The sequence below is a fragment of the Rana temporaria genome, chromosome 11 (assembly GCF_905171775.1).
Source record: "Rana temporaria chromosome 11, aRanTem1.1, whole genome shotgun sequence".
Lineage (NCBI taxonomy): Eukaryota > Metazoa > Chordata > Amphibia > Anura > Ranidae > Rana > Rana temporaria.
The window spans coordinates 18,381,788-18,398,386 of NC_053499.1; the positions used below are offsets into that span (position 1 = coordinate 18,381,788).

At 46.1% G+C, this 16,599-nt stretch overlaps 1 protein-coding gene across 1 annotated transcript in view; it reads right to left on the reverse strand.

The window, feature by feature from the left end:
* The window catches only part of PDHX (pyruvate dehydrogenase complex component X), a 141,330-nt gene that overhangs the window by 79,727 nt on the left and 45,004 nt on the right, over window positions 1-16,599 (reverse strand). The window contains exons 4-5 of the mRNA XM_040328088.1: window positions 12,572-12,756; window positions 8,243-8,341 (exon numbers count right to left, since the gene is read on the reverse strand). Coding sequence (XP_040184022.1) covers window positions 8,243-8,341; window positions 12,572-12,756 — 284 coding nt within the window. The remainder of the gene's footprint in view (window positions 1-8,242; window positions 8,342-12,571; window positions 12,757-16,599) is intronic.

Consider the following 16,599-nt stretch of genomic DNA (forward strand, 5'->3'; position numbering starts at 1 on the left):
CAGCTTTGCTGATACCTCACTTAGTAGTAACCCCCAGCTATGCTGATCCGCCCGCTTAGTAGTAACTCGAGCTCTGCTGCTCCTACTCTCTCTAGTATCCGCTCACCTACCGTTATATTGCCCCCATGCTGCCCACATGTGACATCCGCTAGGTTCTCCTGCTCTGGTCCCCAAGCTCTGCTGATCCTCTGTCACTCATCCCTCTCTCTCTATGGTCCCAGCTCATCTTTGCTATAGTGTTCCCATGTTTCACACCATGTGTACTGTCTGCTAGTTGCCCCGCACCAGTCCAGACCCCGCTGTGGCAACTTCTACTACTGTAACATTTCCATATACAAAATACATTTTGGAAAAGAGGGTCAAAGAGGGTCAACAATGCCCATCTGCAGCCTCACTGTGCCCACTTGCATGCCTCATGTACCTGATCTCCCAGCGCTGTGACATGCAGTCTAGCCGGCGGTTGTCCAGTGTAACAAAGCTCCTCCTCGTCCGTGATGGAACACCGATTCAGTTCCCCATCAGTGAGTCAGTGTTTCGCCTATCACGGACAAGGGCGAGGATAAGGCGGGGCTTTGTTACACTGGACAGCCGCCGACTGGTCTGCATGTCACAGCGCTGGGAGATCAGGTGCTCGAGGCTGCAGATGGGCACAGTGAGGCAGGGAGACTCGAGTATAAGCCGGGGGGGGGGCTTTCTCAGCACAAAAAAAAAAAATGTGCTGAAAAACTCCGCTTATACACATGTGTGTGTGTGTATATATATATATATATATATATATATACACACACACACACACACACACACACACACACACACATATATATATACACATACACACACTGTATATAGCTGTAAAGTGGTGCATGCTCTATAAATAACGTAAATAAATAAAAAGGCCATACATTCCCAGAAATAGACAGTGAAGTATGCATTTAACGGATCCTAAAAATACATTCTCCCGCTCATTACTAATTCATCTAGAAGTAACACTGGACCCCCGAGGCGTTTAATTCAGAGAGCTTTTGAGTCCGACGCCGAGCTTGCACCCATCTGCAAAACAAATGCTCCACAATTTCTGCATAAAAACATTTTTTTTTTTTTTAACCTTTTGATGACCGGACAAGGGAGAAACCTTGCATGCCCATATAAAACGCTAGCTCTTTGTGTGGCACTGAAAGGGTTAACCTGGAAACAAGTGACAGCGAGTGGAACATCAAAGTGACGACTAAAGCGGGCAGGGCTGCGGCGGCTAAAAATAAATTCAAATCGTGCAACAATTTTCTGTTTAGGAAGATCAAACAAACACATTTTCAACAAGGGGGGGGGGGGGGGGAACCAGAAAAAAAATAAAGGGAAGGACTCCGTCATAAGATTCTGGTTTCCAATGAAACGGTTGGCATGTTTCCACGGCAACTAGAACACATCCAGTTTATTGTGCTGGGGTCCCAGAAGCATCAAGAAGAGGGGGAGGGGGGGGTTAAGCACCTGCAGATTCGAGGAAACATGAATTAATGGTTTGCTGGGCAATTACCTAACCTGAAGACGTTCGAAAGTAACACGACTTGTTAATGGTCATAAAATCGATGTCACCGGCCCGGTCACATTGGATTTATGTTTCAAGCCGGCACTGAGGTTCTTTAGCATCAATCTTTTAGAATACTCCAACACCCCTTTAATAATGTATTTGCAACCACAAAATATGTATATAGTAAAAAAAAAAGGTAAGAAAAAAAAGAAATAAAATAATCAGAAATAAATACAGGCGAAAAATAAATAAGGCAAAATGAAGTACTTGTAATGCAGTTACCATGCAGAGATGACCAAAATGTACAACTTAACCACTTAAGCCCCGGACCAATATGCTGGCTAAAGACCCAAGGGGTTTTTACAGTTCGGGACTGCGTCGCTTTAACAGACAATTGCGCGGTCGTGCGACGTGGCTCCCAAACAAAATTGGCGTCCTTTTTTACCCACAAATAGAGCTTTCTTTTGGTGGTATTTGATCACCTCTGCGGTTTTTATTTTTTGCGCTATAAACAAAAATAGAGCGACAATTTTAAAAAAAATGCAATATTTTTGACTTTTTGCTGTAATAAATATCCCCTAAAAACATATATAAAAAAAAAAATTTTCCTCAGTTTAGGCCGATACGTATTCTTCTACCTATTTTTGGTAAAAAAAAAATCGCAATAATCGTTTATTGGTTGGTTTGCGCAAAATTTATAGCGTTTACAAAATAGGGGATAGCTTGTTTGCATTTTTATTTTTTTTATTTTTTTTACTAGTAATGGCGGCGATCAGCGATTTTTTTCGTGACTGCGACATTATGGCGGACACTTCGGACAAATTTGACACATTTTTGGGACCATTGTCATTTTCACAGCAAAAAATGCATTTAAATTGCTTTCTTTATTGTGAAAATGACAGTTGCACTTTGGGAGTTAAACACAGGGGGCGCTGTAACATTTGGGGATTACTTTGTGTGTGTTTACTAGTGTAGGGGGGTGTGGCTGTAGGACTGACACCATCGATCGAGTCTTCCCTATAAAAGGGATCACTCGATCGATGCGCCGCCACAGTGAAGCACGGGGAAGCCGTGTTTACATACGGCTCTCCCCGTTCTTCAGCTCCGGGGAGCGATCGCGACGGAGCGGCTATAAACAAATAGCCGCGCCGTCGTCCCGGATCGCTCCCCGAGCGGACCCGACCTCCGCATGTACCGGGGGGGGGGTCCCGATCGGACCCCCCACCCACGTCAAGCAGAGGACGTACAGGTACGTGGATGTGCCTGTCCGTGCCATTCTGCTGACGTATATGTACATGAGGAGGTCGGGAAGTGGTTAAAAAAGGCACATGGGAAACATCTAAACATATTTCATCTAGTGTAAAAGATGCCACACATTGGGTCATTATCATAGAATTAGGTGTCAAGCGATCAATGTAATACCCAAAAATGGGAACAATGTGACTGGTCACGATTAGCAACGAGGACAATCTTCCTTTGAATGCAGTGTTATAAAAGTACTGGTAATCTGTGACATCACAAACGGGCCAAAAAGCTTTTTCTAATAAAGAGAAATGCTGCATTTTCATCAATATTATTGGAGACAGTTACTGCGTTTGCTGTATGCGTCTCATGAGAGCATTTTAAGAGCCATTAGAGACCATATGGGAGAACACTACAGGATCTGGTTATATGAGTGCAGTGACCCCAAATGGCTTATCTTGCATGGTCAGATCTTTGTGACACATGACAAATCCTGTGGGGAGAGGTTATGGGCCGTAAGGACCAAGAACTCAGTAACCAGAACTGTGTCTCTACAGACTGTCACGTGACAAGATATTCAGATTCTCAGAACCGAGGAATCGGGACAAACAATTGCTTGAACATCTTTGTAAATGTATTCCAAATATAAGTAATTGTATGCCGAAGAAACATCAGACACATTAAAGCAACAGAAAAGGGGTGAGAGAAAGAATCGTTTTATTATATTGTCCTAGGAGTTCTGCCTTCCATCCCCAATCCCACCAATAAATCACGCTTCAGTTGGTCCCGCCAATAATGTATATTTACATTTTTTTAGGGTGAGGGAGACAGAGCACAAATTGCAGAGAGAGAGCATCTGAAAGAGCACAAAAAGGAGAGAAAATGCAAAAAGAGCGCATGAAAAAGTGCACAACTAGAGTGGGAGCAAGAGAAAACGGCTGCGAAAGACAGACTGGTGACAATATGTGCGATAGAGCGCAAACGAATGAAAGAGTGCAACAGAGAAGAAAAAATAAAGAGAGAGCATGAATAAGAGGGAGAGAGCGCGAGTGGAAGAATAAAAGGGAGAGAGCGCGAGTGGAAGAATGAGAGGGAGAGAGCGCGAGTGGAAGAATGAGAGGGAGAGAGCGCGAGTGGAAGAATGAGAGGGAGAGAGCGCGAGTGGAAGAATGAGAGGGAGAGAGCGCGAGTGGAAGAATGAGAGGGAGAGAGCGCGAGTGGAAGAATGAGAGGGAGAGAGCGCGAGTGGAAGAATGAGAGGGAGAGAGCGCGAGTGGAAGAATGAGAGGGAGAGAGCGCGAGTGGAAGAATGAGAGGGAGAGAGCACGAGTGGAAGAATGAGAGGGAGAGAGCGCGAGTGGAAGAATGAGAGGGAGAGAGCGCGAGTGGAAGAATGAGAGGGAGAGAGCGCGAGTGGAAGAATAAGAGGGAGAGAGCGCGAGAAGAAGAATGAGAGGGAGAGAGCGCGAGAGGAAGAATGAGAGGGAGAGAGCGCGAGAGGAAGAATGAGAGGGAGAGAGCGCAAGAGGAAGAATAAGAGGGAGAGAGCGCGAGTGGAAGAATAAGAGGGAGAGAGCGCGAGTGGAAGAATAAGAGGGAGAGAGCGCGAGTGGAAGAATAAGAGGGAGAGAGCGCGAGTGGAAGAATAAGAGGGAGAGAGCGCGAGTGGAAGAATAAGAGGGAGAGAGCGCGAGTGGAAGAATAAGAGGGAGAGAGCGCGAGTGGAAGAATAAGAGGGAGAGAGCGCGAGTGGAAGAATAAGAGGGAGAGAGCGCGAGTGGAAGAATAAGAGGGAGAGAGCGCGAGTGGAAGAATAAGAGGGAGAGAGCGCGAGTGGAAGACTAAGAGGGAGAGAGCGTGAGTGGAAGAATGGGAGGGAGAAAGCGCGAGTGGAAGAATGAGGGGGAGAGAGCGCGAGTGGAAGAATAAGAGGGAGAGAGCGCGAGTGGAAGAATAAGAGGGAGAGAGCGCGAGTGGAAGAATGAGAGGGAGAAAGCGCGAGTGGAAGAATAAGAGGGAGAGAGCGCGAGTGGAAGAATAAGGGGGAGAGAGCGCGAGTGGAAGAATAAGAAGGAGAGAGCGCAAGTGGAAGAATAAGAGGGAGAGAGCGCGAGTGGAAGAATAAGAGGGAGAGAGCGCGAGTGGAAGAATAAGAGGGAGAGAGCGCGAGTGAAGGAATAAGAGGGAGAGAGCGCGAGTGGAAGAATAAGAGGGAGAGAGCGCGAGTGGAAGAATAAGAGGGAGAGAGCGCGAGTGGAAGAATAAGAGGGAGAGAGCGCGAGTGGAAGAATAAGAGGTAGAGAGCGCGAGTGGAAGAATAAGAGGGAGAGAGCGCGAGTGGAAGAATAAGAGGGAGAGAGCGCGAGTGGAAGAATAAGAGGGAGAGAGCGCGAGTGGAAGAATAAGGGGGAGAAAGCGCGAGTGGAAGAATAAGGGGGAGAGAGCGCGACTGGAAGAAGAGGGAGAGAGCACGAGTGGAAGAATAAGAGGGAGAGAGCGCGAGTGGAAGAATAAGGGGGAGAGAGCGCGAGTGGAAGAATAAGGGGGAGAGAGCGCGAGTGGAAGAACAAGGGGGAGAGAGCGCGAGTGGAAGAATAAGGGGGAGAGAGCGCGCGAGTGGAAGAATAAGGGGGAGAGAGCGCGAGTGGAAGAATAAGGGGGAGAGAGCGCGAGTGGAAGAATAAGGGGGAGAGAGCGCGAGTGGAAGAATAAGAGGGAGAGAGCGCGAGTGGAAGAATAAGAGGGAGAGAGCGCGAGTGGATCGGGTTCAGGTAAGTAAAAGGGGGGCTCTGGGGGACTGCTGCACTACAGATGGTTTTTCACCTTAATGCATATGAACTCCCATGACGGTCTCCCAGGAATGCTTTGACAAGCTTGGCCAACTGGCAACTTTAGATTCCACCACTCTGTGGCCAGCTCAGCATCATGAAAATGCTTTAATGGAGTTTTTTTAAAAACACTTTAGGAGTTGTCATCAGTTACAAAACCCGCTCTCTCGGACCCGACACTCATAGTGAAAGATTTGCAGGCAATTAGGAACACGAGAAATTGTCATGAAGAGTCCCAACATTATAATTATGAGATATTTTAAGCTGCACGTTTCGGAACGTGTCACTTTCATCATTACTCTCCTGAGGACAAGTCATTATCACCACTCAGATAATTCTAAAAATACAGCCAGTTTTGTCACCACTGCAGAGAGAGGTGACCAAATCTTCCCAGACTTGTAAAGATTTCAAAAAATAAACAGCGGATGATTCAACTGTTATCCAAATTGTACCGAGTACAGATGTTTTCATCCAAGTCGGCCTAAATTAGAAAAGAAAAAAAAATGCACTGCCAAAACACATCTACCATCGCCAGATAAATGTGCCAAGTCTGTAGGTGATGTTCTTATTCCCTACGATTATGTCCTGTATGTGGTAAGGTATATTACCTGAAAAAGCTAGACAAGTGAACAGCCACACAAAACTAGAAAAAAAAAAAAAAAAGAAGGGCACCTTGGAAAGAAAGGAATACAGTGCTTGTATTGTGAAATGCTCGTTAACCGCATTACTCGCAATCCGAGGTTCCACTGTACTTACCTTTCCCACCACCTTTGCTGTCGATCTCGACTCTCTTGAAGAGCTAACTTGCCGAGGAATCCTGCCTGGTCTGTTCTCCCGACAAAAAGGAACCACAGAACTTGGCGGGGAACCAGCAATCAGATTCTGTGGACATCGTTTCTCTTGAAGAAAGTGAAGATTAACAGCTCAGGTACTGTGAAGTGTATAAATATGGTCCAAAATGTAAAGATTCACCCAAGAAAAACGGCACCTAATCCCAAATAGGTAGATAACGTTTTTTCCAATAGGAAAGGAAAGGGGATAATTTGCGGTGCGTGTTTTTACAAAATAATAGTGATGAGAAAGCACAAATTCTTTGTTAGAAAATTTACAAAAATACTTTATTCATAAATACAAAGATATATAAAATATACAATTGATTAATATTAAATCAATAGTAGATTAATCTACCGATACTCCGGCGTACTTTCAAATTTGCCGCGTCGTATCTTTAGTTTGAATCCTCAAACCAAGATACGACGGCTTTTGGCTTCGATCCGACAGGCGTACGCCTTCGGATCGTAGGTGTAATACTTTGGCGCCCGCTGGGTGGAGTTTGCGTCGTTTTCCGCGTCGGGTATGCTAATTAGCTGTTTACGGCGATTCACGAAGGTACGCGCGGCCGTCGCATTCTCTTACTTCGGCTTTTTCCGGCGTATAGTTAAAGCTGCTATTTCTTGGCTTATATTTAGACTTGCCATGTTAAAGTATGGCCGTCATTCCCGCGTCGAATTTTAATTTTTTATTTTTTTTTGCGCAAGTCGTCCGTGAATAGGAAAGGACGTAACGCACATCGCCGTTCAAAAAATCACGTCGGTGCGGCGTAATTTCGCGCAAAGCACGGCGGGAAATTTCAAAACGGAGCATGCGCAGTACGTTCGGCGCGGGAACGCACCTAATTTAAATGATCCACGCCCCATTTGAATTAGGCGGAGGGATATGAATCAAGCACTTGCCCGTAAAACTTGCAGCGGTGTAACGTATTGCATTGTACCTGAATCTGGCCCTATGATTTCATACCGCACTAAACCGTTAAAGTGTAATAACAAATAGTGGTAAGTAATAAGTAACTAATGATATAAAAGTCCAATAATCCACAACCGATTAGATGATCCCACATAGAGTGCTGATAAATTCTTCTAATTCATCAAACGTGACAAAACAAAGTGCCAATGTCTCCAGAAAGTGCGTCTCCTTCCACCAACTTCTAGATATATATCCTACTCACAGGACGAAATGGACACCCATGACAGGTAGTCAAATTCAGCAGAAAAAACGAATATCCAAAAACGGCAGCTCAGAGATTAGCACGATAGCCAAATGGATATGGTGTAAATATCAAGACGACAAGAACAGAAGCTCCTCATAGTGTAGTACCGTTCAAAAGGCAATTTATTAAAATTACGAGATGCACTTACAAAACAGAAGGTAAAAACGCGTTCATAGGAAATGGCAGCGACGCCGTCCACGTTCCACCTGCGCTCCGAGCGGCGGAAGTGATGTGACACACATCACAGGACCTGACGTGTTTCGTCAGCAATGTCTGATGTCATGTCTAACATCGTCAGGGGTCATGTCACAATTCCGGGGTGCACAGGTGAGGGTTTTTTTTTTTTAGATCCCTTTTTTTCATAGGGAAGAATATCACGGAATACCATTATTTTGCAATATCTCCTTTTGCAACAGGGTCACTTTAGGAATCACCTGCACTTTACACATTTCGCTCTATGTTACATAAGACGTAAAGCATGGACTGATGTGAATAATTCAGTGTTCACTGTACAGCGCTGCTGCATATGTTGGTGCATGCCAATGTAGATTTATCAAATGATTGAAACAGGACCAGAAAATGGTCACCAGAAGAACTTACTCTTTTGTGATTATCCCACGGGGGCCAGATGCAACCACACTTTTTGGGTCCACCCCATGTGTATCCAAAATGTGGCGAGCTGCTGGGCTTATACGGAATCTGCAAACAGAAAACAAATGGACATGTAGCTATCAACAGATACAAAACAATACATCATAAGCGCATGTATTTTATAAGCTCTAAAGTCATTTTTTTTTCTTTTGCTTTGGATAGATTAGGCCCTTTTCCAGGTTTTTACATTTGTAATAAGTGCATTCATAGAGTGCTGGACACAAAACAGGAGGGCCAAGACTTAGGGCCCTTGCACACTGGGGCGTTTTTCATGCGGTACAGCGCTAAAAATAGCGCTGATATACCGCATGAAAAATCATGCCCTGTAGTTTTCAATGTGAAAGCCCGAAGGCTTTCACATTGAAGCGGTGCGCTAGCAGGAGCGCACCAAAAGTCCTGCTAGCTGCATCTTTACCGCGGTATAGGAGCGGTTTTACGTTACGCCGAGTTTTGTGAATCGCGCCGGGTAAAAAAAGTTGCATCGGGGAAAAAAAAAAAAGATACGGCGGGGAATAAAAAATTTAACAAAAATAAAAATAACAGCGTCGCGGGTAAGAAGGGTCTACTTTTACAAGGCCTAAACAGTTTACACTTTGTAAAAGCAGCCCTAATTTTACAATTGCAAACTAAAACTTACGGAGAAAAAACGAAGCTGAAAAGCTTTGTGGATCTCCGTAAGTGCTAATTTGGATACCCGAGGCGGCATTTCGACACGAAATGCCCCCAGCGGCGGATGCCGTACTGCATCCTAAGATCCAGCAGTGTAAGTCCCTTACACATGTCGGATATTCTGCCTAACTATGGAAAACTGATTCTGTGGATCAGTTCCATAGTTAGAAACAGGGATACGACGGCGTATCAGTAGATACGCCGTCGTATCCCTTTTGTGGATCTGGCCCCAATTCCCTACATCCCGGCCAGCCCCTCTATTAGAGCTAGGCATAGCACACATAGCATACTTCTTTTAAAAAAAATGAGGCATGTAAATACCTTTTTAGAGCGATCTCCAACCCACCCAAGTGACCAGCATCTCCAAACATTTTTTGGGCTTAGTGACTCATTTAGGAACACATTACAAGAGTGAATTGGTATCAGCTACATCTCTTGTTTTTGCCAATAGGAAAAATTAACTGCAGTCAAAAAACGGTCTGTGGTCACCCTTTGAAATAATTATTGGGTCTCAGGTAACCCCTGCTAAAATTAAAGTTGCTGTAAACCTTTACATATACAGTACCAAGTGAGGTGATCTGCAGTCTTCTCCTCATCCCTGCAAAGACCAGAATTTATAAAGCTTGTCTGAGTTGTCAGAAAAAAGGGTGCGGGAAGCTGAAGTTACGCTCTGCAGAGCTCAGTGAGAACCGAGAGTTGATTGGAGGGAAGACCCCCCTCTACACGCAGGAACAGAACTGAGGCTGTCAGTCAGCTGCAGGTCCCTCCCCATGACACCTTTTTTCTCTTGGTGTCAGGAAAACTTGCCAGAAGTGACTCATGCTTCCATCAGAGAAACCAAGCAGCAGAAAAAAAATTACACTTAGTCTCCATTCACACCTCAGCGTAGGTGATCTGCCGCGTATTGCGGCGACATCAAATAGGCGTTTTGTCCCGCGATTTGCGGCGACAGAACGCGACGTGTTTTTTGCTGGAGGGGTGATTTTTTTACATGGTCGGCTATGCCCGAACGCCGAAGCCGCCCGAAAAAAAGGGTCCGGGACTTCTTTTGAGCTTCAGGCGTCTCGGCGTGGAGATGTGAACCATCTCCATAGCCGACCATGTAAAATCACCCCTCCAGCGTATTAGGGGCGGCAGCGGCGTCGCGCTTCAGGCGTATATACGCCTAGGTGTGAATGCAGCCTAAATGCTCTGGATTAAGACAAGTACACACTAAAGAGGGATATACTTTGTTCATATTTCATGCCTGAGGTTTAGAGCCACGTTAAAAGGAAGAATAACAAATGCTCTTTTCTTTGTTTTCTAAGCTCTGCTACATGGCCGTGAAGCTCATCAGACTGTGAAGATCCTGTGGGTAAATGAACATTAAAGAACGCAACTAAACCACATTACATTATAACTTCCCAGATATGTCTTGACGCAGAAAGCACAATTTTAGTCCATTTTAGCATATATGCCACCCGTGCTGCATACAGACAGCGGGGAGAAGCCACTGGCGGCACCACGGCGCTGACCTTTTCGGCGCGATTATTCCGTTAGCTCGTCTGTCCGAGCTTCGCCGGCGCCGCCCTGGGCTAGCCGGGTCTGTGTCCTGCACAAGAGCGTAATGAAGTAGGAGACAGCTGGACGCGCGTCATTAGAGACGCAGGATTCATCTCCAGCAGCTGGCTCAGGGCACCAATTAAAATAAACACTTGTGATTCTCACACATCTGAGCGGCCACGAGACGAGTCTGCTGGATTCTGGTGGACGAGGGAAGAAGTGGGTAACTCCTGGGTCCATGACGTTCCTGTGTTATTATACAAAACGACAGACGACACGGTCGTAGGGTATTCCCAAAGGTACAATGTCTTTTTCCTAAATAGCTTCCTTTACCTTAGTGCAGTCCTCCTTCACTTACCTCATCCTTCCATTTTGCTTTTATATGTCCTTATTTCTTCTGAGAAATCCTCACTTCCTGTTCTTCTGTCTGTAACTCCACACAGTATTGCGAGGCTTTCTCCCTGGTGTGGAGTGTGGTGCTCGCCCCCTCCCTTGGACTACAGGAGAGTCAGGACGCTCTCTACATTGCAGATAGAGAAAGGAGCTGTGTGTTAGTGGGCGTCCTGACTCTCCAGTAGTCCAAGGGAGGGGGGCGAGCACGACACTCTACACCAGGGAGAAAGCCTTGCATTACTGTGTGGAGTTACAGACAGAAGAACAGGAAGTGAGGATTTCTCAGAAGAAATAAGGACATTTAAAAGCAAAATGGAAGGATGAGGTAAGTGAAGGAGGACTGCACCAAGGTAAAGGAAGCTATTTAGGAAAAAAAATTGTATCTTTACAACCCCTTTAAGATCAGCAGAAGTACAGGCAGATACCTCAATAAAGTGTGATACACAATACTAAAAGTGTCACTATAACTGGTCCTGGGCCCACATGTGGGCGTGCAGAGTGTGGGAAGCATTCGGGCAGAAGCCCAGGTGCCAAGTCGATACTTCTGGTCCCAATGGCGACCTGGCGCCTGGGGATAGTCGAGCCATGGATTAGGAAAAAGGTACTTAGATTTTTTTTTGGTAAATTAATCACAGTGCCATCATCCACATAGAAATAGAAATAAGGACAATATAAATTAAACAGTGTGGCCCGGATTCACGTAGAACCGCGTATCTTTGTGCGGGCGTAAAGTATCCTATTTACGTTAAGCCTCCGCAACTTTGACAGGCAAGTGTCGTATTCCCAAACCAAAGTTGCGGCGGCGTAGTGTAAATAGGTCGGCGTAAGCCCGCCGAATTTAAATGTGGTAGATGTGGGCGTGTGTTATATAAATTTTATGTGACCCCACGTAAATGGCGCTTTTTATGAACGGAGCATGCGCCGTTCGTGAAAGTATCCCAGTGCGCATGCTCCAAATTAACCCGCAAGAAACCAATGCTTTCGACGTGAACGTAAATGACGGCCAGCCCTATTCGCGAACGACTTACGCAAAATTTTCAAAATTTGACGCTGGAACGACGTCTATACTTTACAATGGTACGCCTCATATAGCAGGGGTAACTTTACGCCAGGAAAAGCCTAACGTAAAACGGTGTATCTGTACTGCGTCGGCCGGGCGTACGTTCGTGAATTGGCGTATCTAGCTGATTTACATATTTCTAGGCGTAAATCAGCGTACACGCCCCTAGCGGCCAGCGTAAATATGCAGTTAAGATCCGACGGTGTAAGAGACTTACGCCGGTCGGATCCAATAGAAATCTATGCGTAATAGATTCTAAGAATCAGGCGCATAGATACGACGGCTCGGACTCAGGGTTACGACGGCGTATCTGGAGATACGCCGGCGTAACTCGTACGAGAATCCGGGCCCCAGTGTTTAGTATCACTTTAGCTTGCATGCATTGAACAGGAAAACATATCTGATGATGGGTCCATTTTGAGAGTATATTGATTATCTGTCTAAAAAACAAGCATATACTATACTGGATCTCTGTTCTATAATACTTGCAATGGGAGATTATGTATGTGATATAATTCAAATGACATTGATTCATACAAAGCTACATTTTCCTGTGTCAGGAAACAGTGCCAGAAGCATATATACAACCACAGCGTTCTTTCCCAACATCATACCCAAGTTTGACAGGCTGAACAGGAGCCTTCATTGGGGACGGGGTTGCCTCAGCTGCCACGGGGAGCGAACTTGGTGATGGCGGACTCTGAATGGTCGGAATTTCAACCTGTTTCCAGTCCTGCCCTTCCTCCACGAGAAGCGCAATCAGAGATCCCAGTCTCACATTTTTGCTGCCTTCGTTAACCTAAAAAACAAAAAGAAAAAACATATCAGTATCGCTTTTATTAAAATACTGGCAACAAGAACGCACTCAGGTTTGTTTGGATCCTAGTCCAAACCCACCGGGGCCATCCCACCAGGAAGCTGTCACTGCACAAAGCCATAAGTGGCCAAGGCATTCCCCGCCCCGAAGCTGCTCCTTGTATATGTGCAGCTGTAGGGAGCGGAATGCCTCGCCCGCTTATGATTGGCTTTGTGCAGTGACAGCTTCCTAGTGGGATGGTTCGGACTAGGATCCAAAACACGTCTGAGCTCACCCCTACTCACAGCCTTCTATTTGCAGCTACACAAAAAAAGTATCTAAAAAGTACAGTTATGTTTACACCAGGGCTTGAAAAATTTGCTTGGAATCTAGGAGCCAGCTAGAAAAGTTAGGAGCCAGAAATGCGCCCGTCGAGCTTGCGTGCAGAAGCGAATGCATACATGAGTAGCGCCTGCATATGAAACAGTGTTCAAACCACACAAGTGAGGTATCCCCGTGATCGGTAGAGCGAGAGCAATAATTCTAGCCCTAGACCGCCTCTAACTCAAAACATGCAACCTGTAGAATTTTTTAAACGTCGCCTATGGAGATTTTAAAGGGTAAAAGTTTGTCGCCATTCCACAAGCGGGCGCAATTTTGAAGCGTGACATGTTGGGTATCAATTTACTCAGCGTAACATTATCTTTCACAATATAAAACAAAATTAGGCTAACTTTACTGTTGTCTTATTTTTTCATTACATTTTTTCCAAAAAAGTGCGCTTGCAAGACCGCTGCGCAAATACGGTGTGACAGAAAGTTTTGCAACGACCGACAATGGCTGCGCTGCTATCAATCCGTCCAGCCTAGCCAATCAACGGCCAGGCTGGGAACCGAAAAGGATCACGTGGACGCGCGCGCGACTTTCGAGGGGTCAGGTAAGTGAAACGGGGGTTCGGGGGGGGGCCTTACCGTCGGATGTTTTTTCACATTAATGCATAGGATGCATTAAGGTGAATTTTTTTTTACCTTTACAACCCCTTTAAAAGGGGTTGTAAAGGTACAATTCCCCCCCCCCCCCCTAAATAGCTTCCTTTACCTTAGTGCAGTCCTCCTTCACTTACCTCATCCTTCCATTTTGCTTTTAAATGTCCTTATTTCTTCTGAGAAATCCTCACTTTCTGTTCTTCTGTCTGTAACTCCACACAGTAATGTGAGGCTTTCTCCCTGGTGTGGAGTGACGTGCTCGCTCTCTCCCTTGGACTACGGGAAAGTCAGGACGCCCACTAACACACAGCTTATTTCTCCATCTGCAACGTAGAGAGTGTCCCGACTCTCCTGTAGTCCAAGGGAGGGGGCGAGCACGCCACTCCACACCAGGGAGAAAGCCTCGCATTACTGTGTGGAGTTAGACAAGAACAGGAAGTGAGGATTTCTCAGAAGAAATAAGGACATTTAAAAGCAAAATGGAAGGATGAGGTAAGTGAAGGAGGACTGCACTAAGGTAAAGGAAGATATTTAGGGAAAAAATGTTTTACCTTTACATCCCCTTTAAGGGGGCAAATCCTCCCGCTCCTTAAAGCGGAGTTCCACCCAAAAGTGGAACTTCCGCTTAATCCACTCCTCGCCCCCTTACGTGCCACATTTGGCATGTAATTTTTTTGGGGGGGGGGAGTGGGGGCTTCAGGAGAAGTGGGACTTCCTGTCCCACTTCCTCCTTCCGCCGAGGGGCTGCTAAGGCGAATAGTCAGATCGCCTTTTGGCAGCCCCTCCCTGTAGGCGATCGCCTGGGACACGTGACAGGTCCCAGGCGATCGCCTGTCCAATCGGATGGCGTAGCGCCGCTCGCGCATGCGCAGTGGGTGCCCGGCCGTGAAGCCGAAAGCTGTCACGGCCGGGTGCCCACACTTAGAATGAAGACACTGGCCGGAGAGGGGGGGGAGAGGAGCGGAGCCCCCCGGCCGGCGCATCGCTGGAACGTGGAGCAGGTGAGTGTATGTTTATTAAAAGCCAGCAGCTACACTTTTTGTAGCTGCTGACTTTTAATAAACATTAAAAATGACTGGAACACCCCTTTAAGTGGTTAAATATAACCAATGCCTTGTATCCAATCTATTAAAAATAATAGAAAAAAAAAAAAAAAAAAACAACAACTGCACAGCAAATGTGTTGCAGGTAGAAAATGGGGGAATTGGTAAAACCAATGCACTTTAGGATCCTGAGAGAAGATGTAAAATAATGCAACCCTACAGAATGAATTCATATTTATGACACACAGCAATCAAACTTGTCTTACAAATAAAATCTAAAATGACATTTGAATGCGTTTCTCCAGTTGCGAGAGTCGGGAACTTCATCCGATGTATGAAAACGATTGCATTCATCGCTGGAACAAAAACATCGGCAACAATTTGGCATTTGCAGAAAAATGGGGCTTTGTGCGATTTTCTAACCCATGACATACAAATAGTTCTTTTTTTTTTTCTCCCCCCTTCCTTTCCTGTTGTATGGAATATGAATTGAAATGAAAGCAATTAATCCGAATATTCTGAAGCAGAAGAAAATGATAAAAGGAGGAGAACGAATGGGAACGTGGGGGGATGTTACATAAAAGTGCATGGAGCTATTTTTGGTCCCTCGACGCTTAAAATGCAAAGCTTGTCCAAATGAAATTATATGTTGCTGCAAAATTCTCTGGTTTGTCACAATCCCCACTGGGTAATCACACTTCTGTTCATCGGATGCTTAATTGCACATTTCACATGACAAAGTGCTAACCATTTGGATGCCATTAATCTGTTTGTGTATGGCTGTGCAATTCACACAGAAGTTCCATCCAAAGCTACAAAACCTACTAGACTTCACAGGAACCCGAGGGACACAATTATTTTACTTTCAGCAACACGGTCTTTTAACGTATAAGGCCCCTTTCAGAGGGAGAGGATCCGTCCAAAGTAACTATGCCTGTTTAGCGGATGATCTCTCCACTGATCACCACTGAGCAGGTGGATGACAGGTCCGTGTCCGCTTCGCAGAGCAGAGCAGACACGGACACAGCCGCTCTCCTCTATGGGGCCTTCGGATGGAAACAGGCTGCATGTCCGTTTCCATCCAATTGTCAATTTTTAGCTGACACCCGCCGCCCCATAAAGAACAATGGCCCAGATTCAAGAAGCACTTGCGCCCGCGCAACCATAGGTTACGCAGCGCAAGTGCTTACTTGTTCCGGTGTAACGAGTGCTCCTGATTCAGGAACCTCGTTACACCGACTGCAGGCTAAAATCTGCGCGGCATAAGGCTCTTATGCCTTGCAGATTTTAGGCTGCATTCTTGCGGGGGCCGCTCCCATTGTGTATCAGCGTGTAGTATGCAAATTGCATACTACCACTGATTCACAAGCTTGCGCGGGCCCCGCGCAAGCCAGGTACAGAGTTTCCGTACGGCTACTTTTAGCGCAAGGCTGCCCCTTCTAATAGTAGGGGCAGCCAATGCTAAAGTATAGCCGGCCTTCCCGCGCCGTGAAATTTGAATTTCACGGCGTTTGCGTAAGTGAAAACGTGAATGGCGCTGGACGCCATTCACGTTCACTTAAAAGCAAATGACGTCCTTGCGACGTCATTTGCTGCAATGCACGTCGGGAAAGTTTCCCGACGGAGCATGCGCTGTACGCTCGGCGCGGGAGCGCGCCTAATTTAAATGATTCCCGCCCCCGGCGGGATCATTTAACTTGCGCGGGCTTACGCCGGGCAAATTTGCCGGCGCGCCCTCGCAATTCACGGAGCTACTGCTCCGTGAATCGAGGGCAGCGCAAAATATTTGCGGGGGCGCAGGGCGAAATAGTTGCCCT